The following is a 16,447-nucleotide window of genomic DNA, read 5'->3' on the forward strand; positions in this document are numbered from 1 at the left end:
AAAATCTGAGACTTGACGTTTTGTACTTGTATAGCCCCAGATTCCTGGGTCTCATATTTTATCTGAAAAACTATGACAGTAACTATTTTATAGCATTCTTAAAAGAAAGGTTAATAAAGTTAGTAAAGATATCTCAAAAATGACATGCATTCTTTATATAGTAGATTGTCAATAAAATCTGTTGTTCTTAATTTTAGCTATCTAAACATTTAGGAAAATGTTGTTTTCATCCATTATCACTCTCTAATATAAGCAAAGTTGTTCCTGGGGATTAATTTGTTTATGTATTTCCAAGTTAAAAAGTTAGAAAACACTTGCATTAGCAAATTTATATATGTAAATATATGCATATGCACACATATGTTACTCTAGAACTAAACAAAGCTATTATTAAGCAACCTGGCAGAAGAACAAATTATGTTTGTGGGTTTAGTTGTAATTTCTTTAATGTGCTAAAAGTCTAGTCAATATAATCTATTTTTCTAGACTAAATGTCACTTTAATAATACATTATAGTTAATATTCTGATCATTAATAGAATTCAGTAATTTGTTAAAATTATGATTTAACCCAATATAAAAGTGTTTTATGTAATTTGTACTGCCAAAAGAAGTAAACGGCAAACATTGACTACATTTTTATGAGATTTTAAAAATTACTATGGATTGTGTTTTGTATTTACTTTTTAAAAATATACATAGCTTGAAAGAGTCAGGTTAAAAGGTAAGGCTCATCTGGATAGTTTTGGATTTTTTTGTGTGTATGTTTGTTATAATCCAAATGTCAGAAAAATAGAATAGAAAATTAATTTAAAAAAAGTATAAATCTGTAATATTTGTTTTCTTCATCAGTTTGTCACTCAAGCCCTATCAGAAGGTTGGTTTGAATTGGCTGGCATTGGTGCATAAACATGGACTTAATGGCATTTTGGCAGATGAAATGGTAAGTGTACATCATTAATAGGACTTATAATTCAACATGTCAGATATATTGCCATTTAAGTCATTATGGCATTTTTCCTTGTTGTTATTTTGCTTTCTTGTGTTTTTTGTTGTTTGGTTGGCTGGTTGTTTTGTGGAGTTACCAAACCCAGTGCAAGGTAGGCAAGCATCCTACCACTGAGGAACATCATTGGACATTGTAGTTTTCACTGAACCCATTACAGTAGCTTACATGTTGTTTTACCTTTCTTTATTTTTCGTGCTTTAGTTTTAGCCCTAGTCCTCCACAACTGAAAAAAGTTTGTCTTTCTGGTTATGATTATATATCAAAGTAAATATTACAAAAAGGCATCAGGAAAACCATTTCAATGTTTGAGCTAATTCTCCCCACCCCCAATTACATTTGTTTTAGGCTGAGAGAATGAAACTTGTTGTATCCATTAGTCTAGGTTTGTCATATATGAACTTAACTGTTAGTCTGGTGTAACCTCACTGTTCAGCTGTACTTAACAAAAGCATTTATTGAGCATGAGTTACATGCTGGCTGTATTGCCTGTAGCACTTGGGAGATAAAGGCCAGAAGATTCAAGTTTGAGGCCAGTCTGGCTACATGCAAACCCTTCCACAAAAAGTCAAGCAAACAAAAGAAAAGGTTGTATTCAGTGAGTAACACATATGAACAATCATAATAATGCTGTTTCTGCATATTCCCACTCATTTTATACTTGTTAAAAGAAAGATGCTATTTATTCAATATAAAACTAATGCCTGTGGCGTGCCAGAATGCTTACAAATGATGTAGAGTGTGACAGTGTATGACAGAACTTGGAACTCAGACCTAGGCTTTGGTTGTTGGCCTTGCTTTTCACAAGCTATCAGATTCTTGCTAGATGATATAATCTAGTGATGAACTAATATGAATGAAAATATATAATTTCCATGCTTTCAGATTATATTTGGTATCCAAAAGAATATATGATGTGCTCATTTTTGTTATTTGTAAAGCATAAATTTGTAAGTTTGCCAGAACAAATATACCATGGCTATAGCACAAGTTTGTTTCCCTGTTAGTCCAAGATGGAGGTGCTAGTAGACTTTGGAGGCCTCTCCCCTCCTCTTCTTCCTCCTCTTCTTCCTCCTCTTCTTTCTTCTCTTCCTCCTCCTTCCCTTTTAAGAATGTATTTATTCACTTTACATCTGGCTCACTGCCCCCCCCCCCCTTTTCCTGTGAGTGGGTATGCCCCTTCAGGCTATTCCCCCCACCCTGGAGGCCTCTCTACTTACCTTGCAAGCAAGGTATATTGTTTCTGTCCTCAGATGTCATTGGCTCTTTGTATCCCTGGTCTCTCTCTCCTTAAAAGGTCAGAAGCTTGACTGGATTAGGGCACCACTTTCATGACTACATTACCCTGAATCCTTCCTTATGACCAGCCCTCTAAATACTGTATCTTTGAGTGTTAGCACTCTAGCAAGTGAATTTTGAGGGAAGAACAAGAACAGGTTCGGTTCATAATGTTGGTAGTACTTAGCTGTCTTAATTCAATGGCCTTTGTGTTTTGACTTGTTTTTGTTTCGAAGTAGGGTTTCGTACTATTCCCCAAGCCAGCCTAGAACTTTCTGTACTGTAGCCAAGCTGTTTCCAAACTGGTATAGATTATTCTTTGGTCAGCCTACCAGTTGCCTGGGATTATAGATAGGAATCCCCAAGTCCAGCTCTGTATCTCAGTTCTGACACCTATCACTAGAGGATGATGACTTCAGGCTACAGTGTGAATAATGTTTTCATACTGTTCTGTCTGGCTCATTCAGTACAGCATGATGCTAGTGGGATTCAGCTGTTAACAATTGTATCAGAGTTTGGTTCTTTTGATTGCCATGTGACATGGTCTTCTTATCTGTTCTTAAGACATTTCAGAGTAATAGAGTTGGGCGGTGTTTGTCTATATTTATGAAATACTTGTCAGTTCATCTAGGCCACATTCCTGGACCTATATAAGTAATAATGAGAATTAGGCTCTTTCTACACAATGCAAAATTCTTCCCTATTAATGGTGTGTCATACATAAATCAACTGTTACGATCCATCATCCATGCTGGTCACTAAAATAAGTTATAGAATCACTTGTATTCTACTCAACTCATTTGAGGGTTAAGAGCTTTATAGAAATTCTCCAAAGTGAATTATGTGAGATGGAAAAATCAATCCTGCCAAGAAATGCTCCCATGCTCCCTTTCCTTTTGCATTTTCAAGTTTTTGTTTATTTTCATTCATTTTAAAATTTCATATATTGTCTTTTGAACTTTTAATTGTAGGGCCTAGGAAAAACCATTCAAGCCATTGCCTTCCTGGCATACCTCTTTCAAGAGGGTAATAAAGGGCCTCATTTGATTGTTGTTCCGGCCTCCACCATAGGTTTGTAACAAGGGGACATCTGTTTCTGTGTTTTGGAATGCTTTATATTGATGTGCATGTGTGCTAGTGAATATTTAATTTTTGGCCTATTTTCTCCTTTTTGAAAATGTACATGTGTTTGTTTTAGTTGTATACATGGTCATTTATTTTGGTTTCATAGTATGCATAAATTACTTTTTAGAGTTAGGGTGTGATAGCATACACCTGTAATATTAACTACTTGGGAAGTAGAGTCAGGTGGTTCAGGGGTTCAAAGTCATCTTCATATGTGTGCTGAGTTTGGTGTCATCCTGGGCTACATGAGGTCTGTGTGTGGGAAAAAGAAGATAGCCAAATGCCAAAAAAGAAACAGAAAACAGCATGGTGTAATTTGGTGGGATAGCAGTTGAGAGGTCTTACTGTGTGGCGCCTATCCATGCTTTCATAAACTTTTGGACTTAGGTGATCCTCTTGCCTCAGATACTGATAGCTGGTACTGCTACCCCACCCAACTTTTTATATGTGCAGTGTTTTGCCAGAAGAGGTCACCAGATCTTATTATAGAAGGTCATGCGCCACTATGTGGTTGCTAGGAATTGAACTCAGGACCTCTAAAGGAGCAGCCAGTGCTCTTAACTTTTGAGCCATCTCTCCAAGCCCTACCCTGCCCAACTTTAAAACCTTATTTGGATGTAAAAGTATGTAATTTAATTTTTGCTTATTCATTTATCCATTCTTTATGAATTAATAAAGTTGTTATGAGAGCTTTGTGCATATAAGTATAAAATAAAGACTATCTTTCCCTAAATTAGTTATCACTTAAATGGGGTTGTCATCTGCCCCGTGCCTGTACCTTGATGCCCTTTCAGGGCCTCTCATTTAATCATGATGGGTAGTTTTCATAGTGTTTTTTTTTTTTTTTTTAGTTTTCAAAGCAAAATTACTTAATCCTATACTAGCAGATTCATATAATCTCTTGTGTTTTGTAGATAACTGGTTAAGAGAAGTTAACTTATGGTGCCCTACTTTAAATGTGCTCTGTTACTATGGTAAGTCATTTGGCTTTTCATTTAGAAATGTTTTAAAAATTAAAATATATAATTAAACACAATACAATCAAAGTATGCTTCACTTTTAAATTCTAGGTTCTCAAGAAGAGCGTAAACAAATTAGATTCAACATCCATAATAAATATGAAGATTACAATGTAATTGTTACAACGTGAGTATTATGAAAATTTGGGAAGAGGTGGGGAGAATTTGTATAGTTCTCTTATCCCCTATCCCCAACCTCTATCCCCACCCCTCTGTTTTTTAAAGGCAGAATTTTTTAATACAGTACTGGCTGGCCTGGAGCTCACTTTGGACCAAACTGACCAAACTTGTCTGCCTCTGCCTCCCAAGTACTGAGATTAAAGGCGTGTGCCACTATGTGTAACCAGAAAATGATTTTTTTAAAAAAATGATTTATTATGCGCACACACACGCTCTCTGTCTCTCTTCCGTCTCCCCCTCCCCCCACTCACTTTGCAGCTGTCTTCAGACACACCAGAAGAGGGCATCAGATTTCATTACAGATGGTTGTGAGCCACCATGTGGTTGCTGGGAATTGAACTCAGGACCTCTGGAAGAGCAGTCAGTGCTCTTAATCCCTGAACCATCTCTCCAGCCCCGAAAAATATCTTGTAGTGGTAATGTGTAGTTTAATAGTTTATGCTGGGATTGTGAAATAAGGGATTGAGTGATTTATCCTGACAATGAATACTTTTTACAAAAAAAATTTAAAATTTATTATATAATACCTTTTGTTTGAATTTATTTTGTTTTGCTAGCTCACTAAAAATGGAAGTAGACATTTTGCTCATTTAATTGAAAACAGCAAAACTCTTTCAGTTAAGCTTAAGATAAAATTTGAGATACCATGCCAAAGATTTATATTTCTAATTTGCAAATAAGTGTTGTCAATAAATATAATGAAATCTCCTGTTCCCAATAAGAAATATGATTAGAGCAGAATTAGAATGACAAACTAATTTTGTTAGATTCTTTTGCTTTAGTGTGTTGGGGGGAGGATCTCATTTAGTTGGTCTACTCTCCAAATCATTTAGCTGAGCACATCCTTGAAGTCTCGATCCTTTGGCCTCCTTCCCCTAAGTGCTGGGATTTCAGTTATCACCACACCCAGGTTCAATATATTTTTGAATAGTCATCATGTGGTTGGAATTGAGTATAGTATGTGGTAGAAAACTTAATTTTTTATAGTTCATTAGAATTTTTATTATTGCTATCTTCTGTCAGGGTCTGTTTTGAAAGTATTTATCTAAAATTCAATTTTTTTCCTTTTTTAAGGATTTATGATTTTTGTTTTTGAGTATGTGTGCCTGTGTGTCTATATGTACCACATGCATACAGTTGTGAGCAGAGGCCAGGAGAGGACAGCATATTCCCTGGAACTGGAGTTAAATGTAACTATGAGCTACCAGTGTAGCCCACCCCTTTCAAAAGGTTTTTGTTTTTGTTTTTTTTTTTTTTTTTTTTTTGTTTTTTAAGTAAACAGACTCATATGTAGCCTTGAACTCTTGGCTCTTACCTGATAATTCCTTGACTTAATCCCTTGTTTTATCTTTGTGTTCTTTTCTGCTTCTTAGAAACAATTACGAGGCAGAGTATAAAGTGCTAGATTATTTCTAAGCTATTCTCAAGTTGACTGCTTCCCCAGTATATTAAAGCTGTCTAGAACTGTTTCATATGAATTTTCTTTAGGTTAGTAATGTATAATTTGGCTACATGTACATAAATATTGAATAAAAATATGCCAGTCTTTGAGAGCTGACTGTGTTCATTGCTTTCTTTTAAGAGCTATTTGCAAGGTTAAAAGGAAGATAGCTTAGAGGCCAGAGAGATGGCTTAGTGGATAAGGCAATTGTCAGTATACCTGATGGCCTGAGGAAGGAAAGAACACGACCTCTATACCTGTGCCTTTGGTGTCACACATGTACTTAAATAGCATGCAATAAGTAAATCTAATTAAATAAAGTTTTTGTTTTTTTTTTTAAGAAAAATAACTTGAAAAGCTACATTGTCTCCTAATAAACTCTAAGCTCCCAAAAGGTATAATCAGAAATAATTAGTTTTCTTTGGCAACAGGTATAATTGTGCAATCAGCAGCTCTGATGACCGCAGTCTCTTTCGACGCCTGAAACTGAATTATGCAATTTTTGATGAGGGCCATATGCTGAAGAATATGGGCTCTATCCGCTACCAGCACCTAATGACAATTAATGTAAGAGTGTGCTTTGTGGTTTGTAAATAGTTATGATAAAATATACTTTCATAATTTAATACATATACACATAATTTTATATCAGGAGTGAGCAAGCTTTTCCTTTAAGGGCCTTTTTGCTTTGTGGACCCTGTGGCCACTGTCATACTTTCTTCAGTAATTCTTTAAAAATGTTAAAAAAATATATGCTCTTAGTACCCTATTGCACATGACCTCCAATTTGAATAAATATGGTATACTTTTTATCACCCCGTAGAAGTTATTTGAGGATACACAATAGTGCTTTCAAAATATGATCAGTTTCACGTTCTGTCTGAAGTATAGTAGATAATAAGTGACATCAAATATCTCAATATTTTTCTATCACAGAAAGTAAAGTTGTAAATGATAATTATAATTCTCTCCTTGTCTCTTACTAGGCAATATAGGCAATTAGGGAGGGAGAGGTACTTAAAAAAGAAAGCATCTAAATTTTGTCTTCACTCTTAGGCACGAAACCGGTTACTACTCACGGGAACACCTGTGCAGAATAATCTGCTAGAACTCATGTCATTGTTGAATTTTGTTATGCCACACATGTTTAGCAGTAGCACCAGCGAAATCCGAAGGATGTTTTCTTCTAAAACGGTAAGCACACATATAAGTTTTCCCCAGATGTGAAGGTATTTTCTAGACTCTTTGTTCTTTTGTCTGTCAAGGTTGTTTTCATGTCACATGATCGATCAAAAGAGCTTAAGTTTTTGGTACACCTATATGTGAACATATCAGCCGTAGTATGGAGAAAATTAATGATCAGTTCTATGACCAGTAGTCAGGAGTTTTGAGGTTCAGTATTCAAATGAGCTGAGTAATAATTTTGAATGGTGGAGAGCTCAGATATGTATGGTATCTTGAGTTACATGCATGTTTCTTAATCATCCCCTTTTTTCTTGTGTATCCTTTATTGTGCTTTCTCATACAATCATGGTGCCATTATCAAAACAAAACTGGTATGATACTATCAACTAAAGACAAATTCCTAATCTAGGAAGGTCCTCCCTCTTGGAAAAGGTGATTGGCTTTTCTAAACTAGAACTAGAACACTAGTGTAGGATTCCCAGATATCCACAGGTATCTTTTTACATAATCATTGTTTGGGGGAAGTTGGAGGCTTTAAGGGGTAAAGCTTACAGGTTTTACTCAGAAGCCTGATAGAACCCAGTGACTTCCTGACATCCGTTTAGATCTATGGTTCTACCATGTATAGTCTGATGAGGGAGAAAATAATATGCTCTCAAACTTAGATCCATATCATAAGAATTTCCTGTGGTATTTGACTAAGGAAACTATGATTATAAATGGTTAGCTTTTAATAGACAGTACAAGCATGTCAAGATGCCCATGAAGATGCCTGGTGCTTTGTGTAGGAAACTCCATTTTACTGCTCCACTCCATGACTCTTCTTGTTCTCCACCTTCTTCAGAGTAAAGACAGTTGACTGAACTCAGGGGCTTCCAGTTCTTTGCTTTGGGCCAAGTGACCTATCTAAGCAACTTCATTCTTTGAGTTTCTTGCTTAAAACTTGAGGTTCTTAAGATGCCCTTCATCTTTTACTTTTGTATTTGCACACATGTGCACTGTGTATATATGCACTCAGGCCTAAGGTTGACTTGAGGTATCTTCTATTCTCAACCTTACTGTTTTACTATTATTAACTTATTCTTTGATAATTTCATACATGTTTAAAATACATTCTGATCATATTCATCCCCCAACCCTTCTTAACTCCTTGTTACCTGCATCTTAAAAATACATCTTTACTATGTAGTTCTCCAAAAACATCAGTTTTGACTGGATACTGTTCTCTGTGGTTTGCATCAAATTATATTGACTTTGGGGGAGGACTTTTTTTTTTAAATAAATAGTTGGAACCCCATCCCCTTTCCACACATTTTTATTCCATGTGATTTATTCAGTCAATGGCTGAATTGGATGTTTGTATGTAAATATCAACTTGTCTGGTTCAGACTTATCACTTCATTAAAATATATGAAACCTCAGTATATATATGGGGCTTCAATTAGATTACAGCTCAGAATTCGGAAATGACTTTCTGGGCCCAGACAGTAACTCAGAATAAAGCTCCTGTCAAGGTCATGAGTTTAATCCTTTCTACTATGTAGGAGAAAAGCCCAAGCAGTCAAATGTATATTTTGTTATATGAAGTGGTAGTATATAGATTATGCATGTTGTAATGTGGGATTATTGTGATGACTTAAAGATGTAATTTCTAAATGTTGTGTTTTTATTTTGCTTAGAAACCAGCAGATGAACAGAGTATATACGAAAAGGAGAGAATAGCACATGCAAAACAAATCATAAAGCCCTTTATTCTCAGAAGAGTGAAAGAGGAGGTAATTCTTTATCTGGATGTTTTGGGTTGCATTTTTTGGTTTGTTTGTTTGTTTTCTTCATAATAATTCTGTTTTCTTAGAAAAGTCACATGCAGTGATTTTCCTTTCCAAGGTTCTTAAGCTTCTGCCTCCCAAGAAGGATCAGATTGAGCTATGCGCAATGTCAGAGAAGCAGGAGCAACTCTACTCGGGCCTTTTTAACAGATTGAAAAAGTCTATCAACAACCTGGGTAACATCTGACTTCCACAATATATGCAAAGAATGATCTTTGATTGGTGCATATGATAATTTTAGGGGCTGTTCTTTTTAAGTTAGTTGGGATTTGAAGAAATATTTTTAAGATTTAGTAAATAGCACTTAGTCTTGAGATAGACTTTAGTAAATAGCGCTATCACTTTGGTTAATGTGTACTTTTTGGATCATAGAAAAAAACACAGAGATGTGCAATGTCATGATGCAATTAAGAAAAATGGCCAATCATCCTTTACTACACCGCCAGTATTACACGGCTGAGAAGCTGAAGGAGATGTCTCAGCTAATGCTGAAGGTAAGGACTTACGTTAGACTCCCACTGAGTTTTGCTAATAAAACTAGGATGGTCTTAGGCCGGAAGTTAGGATGATAAAATATTGGGCATACTCATCTTTGAACCACTGAGGGCCTTGCACACGCTAACAAACCTCTTCACCATCTGTGCGGTAGCCCTTTCCTGAGATACATTTTCTAGGCCAAGATAACTTGATGACAGGAGAATAGATAGGTAACCAGGCCTAGAGTCAGCAAACTGGACATAACTTTTTGTTGTTGTTAGAACATAATCATACCATTTATCTGTGTTGTTTCCTTAGGGATTCTCACTGTGGGGGCAGTGCTGAGTAAGTGCAGTGTATACACCCCATCTACCAAGCCAAAAATACTTATTATTTGCCAGTTGGACTGTCACCCTTTATGAGAAGAGTTTGCTAATTCCTTAGACTTTTATAACACATATTTTTTAAAGTTTTAAAAAGGAAAGCTAAACCAAACTAAAAGATCCCTTATATTTGTGTCCTGCTTAATGGAACAGTTTTCCCATTCATTTTCTCTATTTTGCTTTTCCTTTGTTGTATTTTTCTGTTTATCAGTTAATCTTTATTTTTATCCCATTTTTTCTTGACTTCTTTTTTTTATGTAGATATGTCTGTATATCTGTGTTGAATGCAATGTTGAATGTGTTAATTTTTTTTTTGTCAAACTTAAGGAAAATTTTAAACATGTGAAAATGGAGAGCATTTTTTATAGTGAACCCTCTGTATATGTTACTTTGACTCATTTCTAGTTATCATTCATAACTACACTATTCTTGTTTCCTGTAAACTCCTAGATTCTTTGCCTTGATCATTTTGAACTAAATTCCAAATTGTAGAATAGTTATTTACATGCTAAGGGTAAAGGTGTTTCTATACATTAGCAATGGCTATTTTAATAAGAAATGTTTGGGCAGAATGAGAAGAAAAGTTTCTTATCTGTTGACTGCTTAAACATACTATCTCTAGAAAAGTTAAGAATCTTCCTTTCTTTATGATACCCAAAATTAACACTGATTTCTTAACCTTAATCTGTTGTACTAAAATGTCTGATTTGGGCATTTTTTTCAAATGTGGAATGTTTTTATTAAAGTTATCTGATCAAATTATAAATTGTATATTATATTTTGTTATGTTTCATTTTAAAAAGGAACCTACGCATTGTGAGGCAAACCCCGACCTGATCTTTGAAGACATGGAAGTTATGACAGATTTTGAACTACATGTCCTTTGTAAACAGTATCAACACATTAATAGTTACCAGTTAGACATGGATTTAATTTTAGATTCTGGGAAATTCCGAACCTTAGGATGCATCTTGTCTGAGTTGAAACAGAAGGTATTAAAAAAATGACTGTCTCTTTGTGTCTGCCTTGTTGGTTGAACTTCTGAAACAGAAAGTATTAGGATGACTCTGGCTTTGTTGTCCCAGTAGTTCTACTTCCTAAAGTAAAGTTTATGTTCTATTTTCTTCTAGAACCTAGTGTTTTAAACATTTATTTCACATAGCTTTTCTGTTCTTTTTATAGAACTTAGTAAGAAAATAATAAAAGTTAGATTAGATCACATCTTGTTAATTTTTAAAGTTTTAATTATTTCAAACATGACTGATATCTTCAAAGGGTACCGCAATTTGTATGAAATAGCTTAAATTTTCAGTATTTAGGTACAAATAGTGATTATGTAGTTGGTCTCAATGAATGATCTTTTTTAATATGAAAAGGAAGTAATAATCAGCTTCTTTAACTTAAAACCTGAGAATTAAACTGCTACTGAAGTTCAGAAGTTAAGGTAATCTAATCATGTCTAAGAAAAAAATAAATTTATCCTTGGTATTGTTACTTGATTTTTTTACTTTAAAAAAATCTTAAAGCAATTTAATTTTATGAGGAAGTTTATGCAAAGTTGGCAAAAATCTCTTTAAAGCACTTCTTATTTTGTAGGCTTCAAGGCTTTGGGTAAATGTAATGGTTTCACTCTCCTGTTTTTAATTCATATATATATTTCCACAGGGTGATAGAGTGGTATTATTCAGCCAGTTTACCATGATGCTGGATATATTAGAGGTTCTCTTAAAGCACCATCAACATAGGTACCTCCGATTAGATGGAAAGACTCAGATTTCTGAAAGGTTGGTATTAGCTGCCAAGTATCATTTGCATATGCGTTTGCTAGCATTTTAAATAGAAGGAGAATTGTGTAGAGAATTCTTGTTTAAAGTGTTAGGCTCTGCTACTTCAAATATTTAATATTCAAATTATTCAACTATTACTGTTTGAGGTTGTTGTCCTTTAATTTTTCCCCCAAAATTATATATAAGTATATTCTGAAAAATTATGAAAATTGTTTGCTTTTCATAATTTTCTCCTGTATTTTATATTATTTTTATTTTTGCAAACCCAGAGACATGTATATGCTAGGCAAGCACTCTAGAACTAAACCACATCCCCAGTCCTGGGTTTTTCCCCTTTAAAAAAATACTCAAGGGAGGCTTTATCTAACAACTGCTTGAAACACATCAGAGATGCACAGCCAAACTTTAGGCCGAGCTCAGAGAATCCTGCAGAAGAGGGGTGGAGGGTGGATTATAGGACCCCGAGGGGTAAAGGACAGTACAAGAAAAACCTGAGAATCAACTAACCTGAGCCCATAGGGACCCACGGAGATTGAACCCACAACCTGGGAGCCTATTGTGGGAATGACCTAAGTCGTGTGTATATGTGTTACAGTTGAGTAGCTTGGTGATGTTATGGAGCTCCTAACAGTGGGAAGTCAGACTCTGACTCTTTTGTCTACCTTTAGGGCCCCTTTCCTCATATTGGAGTGTCTCAACCAGCCTTAATACAAGGGGAAGTGCCTATGTCACTGCTCGATATGCCATGCTTGCCTGATAATTCATGGGGGACTGCCATTTCTCTTTTCTAAAGAGAAATTGAGGAAGAGTGAAGGGGGAGAAAGGAACGGAAGGGAGGAGAAACTCTGATCAGGATATAAAAAAATAAAAAAGCCATTCAAGTTTTAAGGTATCTTATTGTTTAATCAAGATTGGTTTAAGGTCAGATTTTTCATATTTTGAAGGTTAATAAAACTTTTAGAAAAAAGTTCTCATTCAGCAGGAGGATTTTATATTTGAGGCCAACCTAAGCTACTTAGTGAGACATCCCCCAAGCCTCCCCACTCCAAAAACAACAACAGCAGCAACAACAAAATGCTAAAGACCAGTTCTTACAGGTTTTTAGAAAATGAAAATAAAATCCTTGGTTTCTCTTATATACTGCCAACTCTTTTGTGCAGTAGCCGTCAGATTGCTGAGAAAGTTAGACTGGATAAGTATTATTTAGCTAAATCTAAAGTACTCAAAAATTCAAATAATGGTTCACATGTGAATCGAGTTGGAATGGCTGGGTTGACTTAAGGGGTCCTTCACTGATAGCAGAGGGACTTTCCATGTGAAGTAACTGTTTTCAGTTCTACCTGTTAATCCTTTAGTGAAATTGAACCTAATCTATTTGTCTTGCAGGATCCATCTAATTGATGAGTTTAATACAGATATGGATATCTTTGTGTTTCTCTTGTCAACTAAGGCGGGTGGATTAGGAATAAACCTGACCTCAGCAAATGTTGTTATACTTCATGACATTGACTGCAACCCATACAACGACAAACAAGCGGAAGACAGGTGCCATAGAGTTGGTCAGACTAAGTAAGTGTTGTCACTTGAACTTAGTTGTCATCAACTACAGCTGGTTAAAATATTAAAAGATGGCGCATGTTGGGTATCTGTAGGTTTTTTTCAGCCAAGTCTAGCTGCTATTTTTATCAGCAACCTCGATGCTGTCTATATGTAAATTACTATGTACTCATTCATTTTCTGATAATTAACCTCCCATCTCTATACCAAGTAGTTTTATAGTTTATGAGATGTATATTATCAGTAGTGATAGTCCATGCTTGTAATCCTATCACTTGAGAGGTGAAATTAGATTTCCCTAAGATTCAGGCCAACCCACTGACCCTATAGAACAAGTTCTAGGTTAGCCTAAGCTCCATAGACACTTGAGCTACAAACAAACAGGAAAAGTAGTATAATAAAGCAATCATGCTTGTTTAACAAATGCTCTATCATCAACCCCTATCTGCAGTCCCATTGTAATAAAGTTTTTATCAGTAATTTTCAAAGCATATATATATTTTTACTTGGATCAAGAGAAAAGGATGGATGTCTAAATGTTTTAATATTTCTAAATACCAATCTCAAATATTTTGAATAAAAGTTAATTATGGATCTGTCTTAGTCACTGTTCTATTATTGCTGTGAAGTGATACCATGACCAAGGCAACTCTTATTTAAAAAAAAAAAAAAAAAGCATTTAGCTGAGTGGTGGCACACACCTTTAGTTCCAGTACTTGGTACAGAGGCCGGTGGTTGGTTCTCTTGAGTTGAATCCAGCCTGATCTACACGATGGATTCTAGGACAGCCAGAACTTGTTTGGAAACCATCGTAGTCAAACCACCAGAGTCACTAACTTACTTTTCTTATTATTCTTGTTGAACTGTTAGTATCTAAGTAACGTCAATGACCTATGGACTTGTCATGTGTTTATTTTTAGAGAAGTATTAGTTATTAAATTAATAAGCCAAGGAACGATTGAAGAGTCCATGCTAAAAATTAACCAACAAAAGTTGAAGCTAGAGCAAGACATGACTACAGTAGATGAAGGTAAGTTGTTTGTTAGCAGAAATACTGTTTTTTATTGAAATATAGATTACCAACATTCATAACTACTATGAGATGGTATGTTTGGAGGACAAACTAGAAGAGAACATGCATGTTTACGTCATGTATAACAGTAACAAAGATTTGTTTTGCCAGAATTGAGTTAAAAAAAAAGTTGATTTTTTAAAACATCTGTCTCTTCTGTCTTATATAATGGACACCATAATATTCTCAAAATAAAGTCAAGTTTGCATCTATAGCTTCACTCACAAGTTATGATTTGTTCACTAAATGAATACCACCACCAACTCAAAGGTTGAAAACATATTTTATAATGTAATAACTTTAAGGGCCCTAATACTTACATAATTTTATTTGACTAGTAAATATTTATCAGAAATAGAGCTGTAAAATTCACTTAAAAATTGTTTTGTTTTTGTTTTTTTTTTTCCGGAGCTGAAGACCGAACCCAGGGCCTTGAGCTTGCTAGGCAAGCGCTCTACCACTGAGCTAAATCCCCAACCCCTCACTTAAAAATTGTAACGTCAGTTTCAGGTTGAATTACTTGGGTCTTAGAAAGAAACCTCAAATAAATGGTGCATTTCTAGCTGCTGTAATTTTAATGTTCTGATAATTTTGAGTTCTATAAATTTACGTGTATTATTTATGTGTGTAATTTTTAACAAGTAGTATATTAACATAGTTTAAAACTCAGGAGTTAGAAATGTGCAAATGGTGCTAGAAAGGGGACTTAGTTGTTAAGAAGCTTCTTCAAGCTCACGAGTTCCTTTCCAAGCACTCTGGGCAGCTCCCAGCCTTCCTCCATATGTCTTCCCTTTGTTCTGGGACAGGTGTTTACCTATTTTGGTTTTTGTTTTTCCCCTAAGGGCTTTATTTTTTTTTGCCCAATAAAACTAAGGATACAATATTGTCATTTATTTAGGTTCAATTGTAGTGATTTTATCTTTAGCTGTGTCCAGTTTCATTTTTAAAAAGAAGCAACACCGGGCCTATAGAATGTGTTTATCTTTCCTCCTCATACTGAGTTCCTTTGCCCCGTGAATGATGGTTGTATTTGCAGATTAGTGTGTGTCTCGGCAAAGGACCACAGTCTGCTTCTCAGAGTCTGTTTCTCTAGGGCTGGCCTTGGTGTCAGGATCTTCAGCTGTGCCCCCTGGCACTTGGCAGATGGGAATGCAGACTTCGAAATTTTCTATTAGACTCAGAAACTCTGGCAGTGATACTTAGGAGTCTGATTTAACAGGCTTTCTTGTTAACGTTGCTGTATATTAACTGCAACCATTCCTTTATGATAACAGTTGTGGGATTCTTAAAGTAACTGGTTTATTACACTTTTGAACTTATATTACAAAAATTTTTATATAAAAATCTTGAAACCATGGTGTGATGGAAACTCACTGAACTGGCAGCGTGAAGGGCGCAGTGTGTGTTTACCTCTGTCTTCCAGCAACAGTATGAAGTTAGTTAACAGTATGACAGTTCACATTCAGGATTTTAGATACATATTTTCTAAGTTGTTGCAATCAGCAACATTTTAGATATAATCACATTTCTTACTCAATTTTTTCCTAGTTGTCCTTTTACTATATTTTAATGAGGTTTATTTATTTTATTTCATGTGTATAGGTCTTTTGCCTTTGTGTATGTTGTATACTAGATTTGTGCCATTCATGCATAAGTCCAAATAGGCATTAAATTCCCTGAAACTGGAATTGCAGATGGTTATAAGCCGTCATGTGGGTGCTTGGAATTGAACCTAGGTCCTTTGGAAGAACAACCAGGGCTCTTAGCTGCTAAGCCAGTTTTAATCCAGTACCCTTTTAATAATTTTACACTTTCTCTTGAAGCAAAGATCACACTTTAGATTTTATTTTGTTTTGTCTATAGTATCTTTACACTAAAAGACTCTCTTTATAGTCTTTTCTCTCTTCACATTTCTCTAGTGCGATGCCAGTTAAAGACAAGTGGTAACTTGGTGCCATGGGCTGCCTTTAGTCTGTTGAACACGTTTGAAGGGAAGGGTATCTATAAACTCCTTAAGAGTTTGCCCAGTGTTCAGCATCTTGTACATAAGTTTCTTTTACCAGAGAGCAGAGCAAATTAAAGTGGTCCTGTAGTTTTGATTATTGTGTC

General features: G+C 35.2%; 1 protein-coding gene across 4 annotated transcripts in view; it reads left to right on the top strand.

Moving 5' to 3' along the window:
- The window catches only part of Smarcad1 (SNF2 related chromatin remodeling ATPase with DExD box 1), a 61,080-nt gene that overhangs the window by 42,639 nt on the left and 1,994 nt on the right, over positions 1-16,447 (top strand). For all 4 annotated transcript variants that reach the window (NM_001107864.3, NM_001443550.1, NM_001443549.1 and 1 more), the window contains 13 exon segments: positions 852-942; positions 3,255-3,354; positions 4,323-4,382; positions 4,479-4,554; positions 6,480-6,615; positions 7,105-7,242; positions 8,913-9,008; positions 9,121-9,238; positions 9,435-9,556; positions 10,726-10,914; positions 11,588-11,706; positions 13,096-13,278; positions 14,187-14,296. In NM_001107864.3, coding sequence (NP_001101334.2) covers positions 852-942; positions 3,255-3,354; positions 4,323-4,382; positions 4,479-4,554; positions 6,480-6,615; positions 7,105-7,242; positions 8,913-9,008; positions 9,121-9,238; positions 9,435-9,556; positions 10,726-10,914; positions 11,588-11,706; positions 13,096-13,278; positions 14,187-14,296 — 1,538 coding nt within the window.

The sequence above is a fragment of the Rattus norvegicus genome, chromosome 4 (genome assembly GCF_021556685.1).
Source record: "Rattus norvegicus strain SHRSP/BbbUtx chromosome 4, alternate assembly SHRSP_T2T, whole genome shotgun sequence".
Taxonomy (NCBI): domain Eukaryota; kingdom Metazoa; phylum Chordata; class Mammalia; order Rodentia; family Muridae; genus Rattus; species Rattus norvegicus.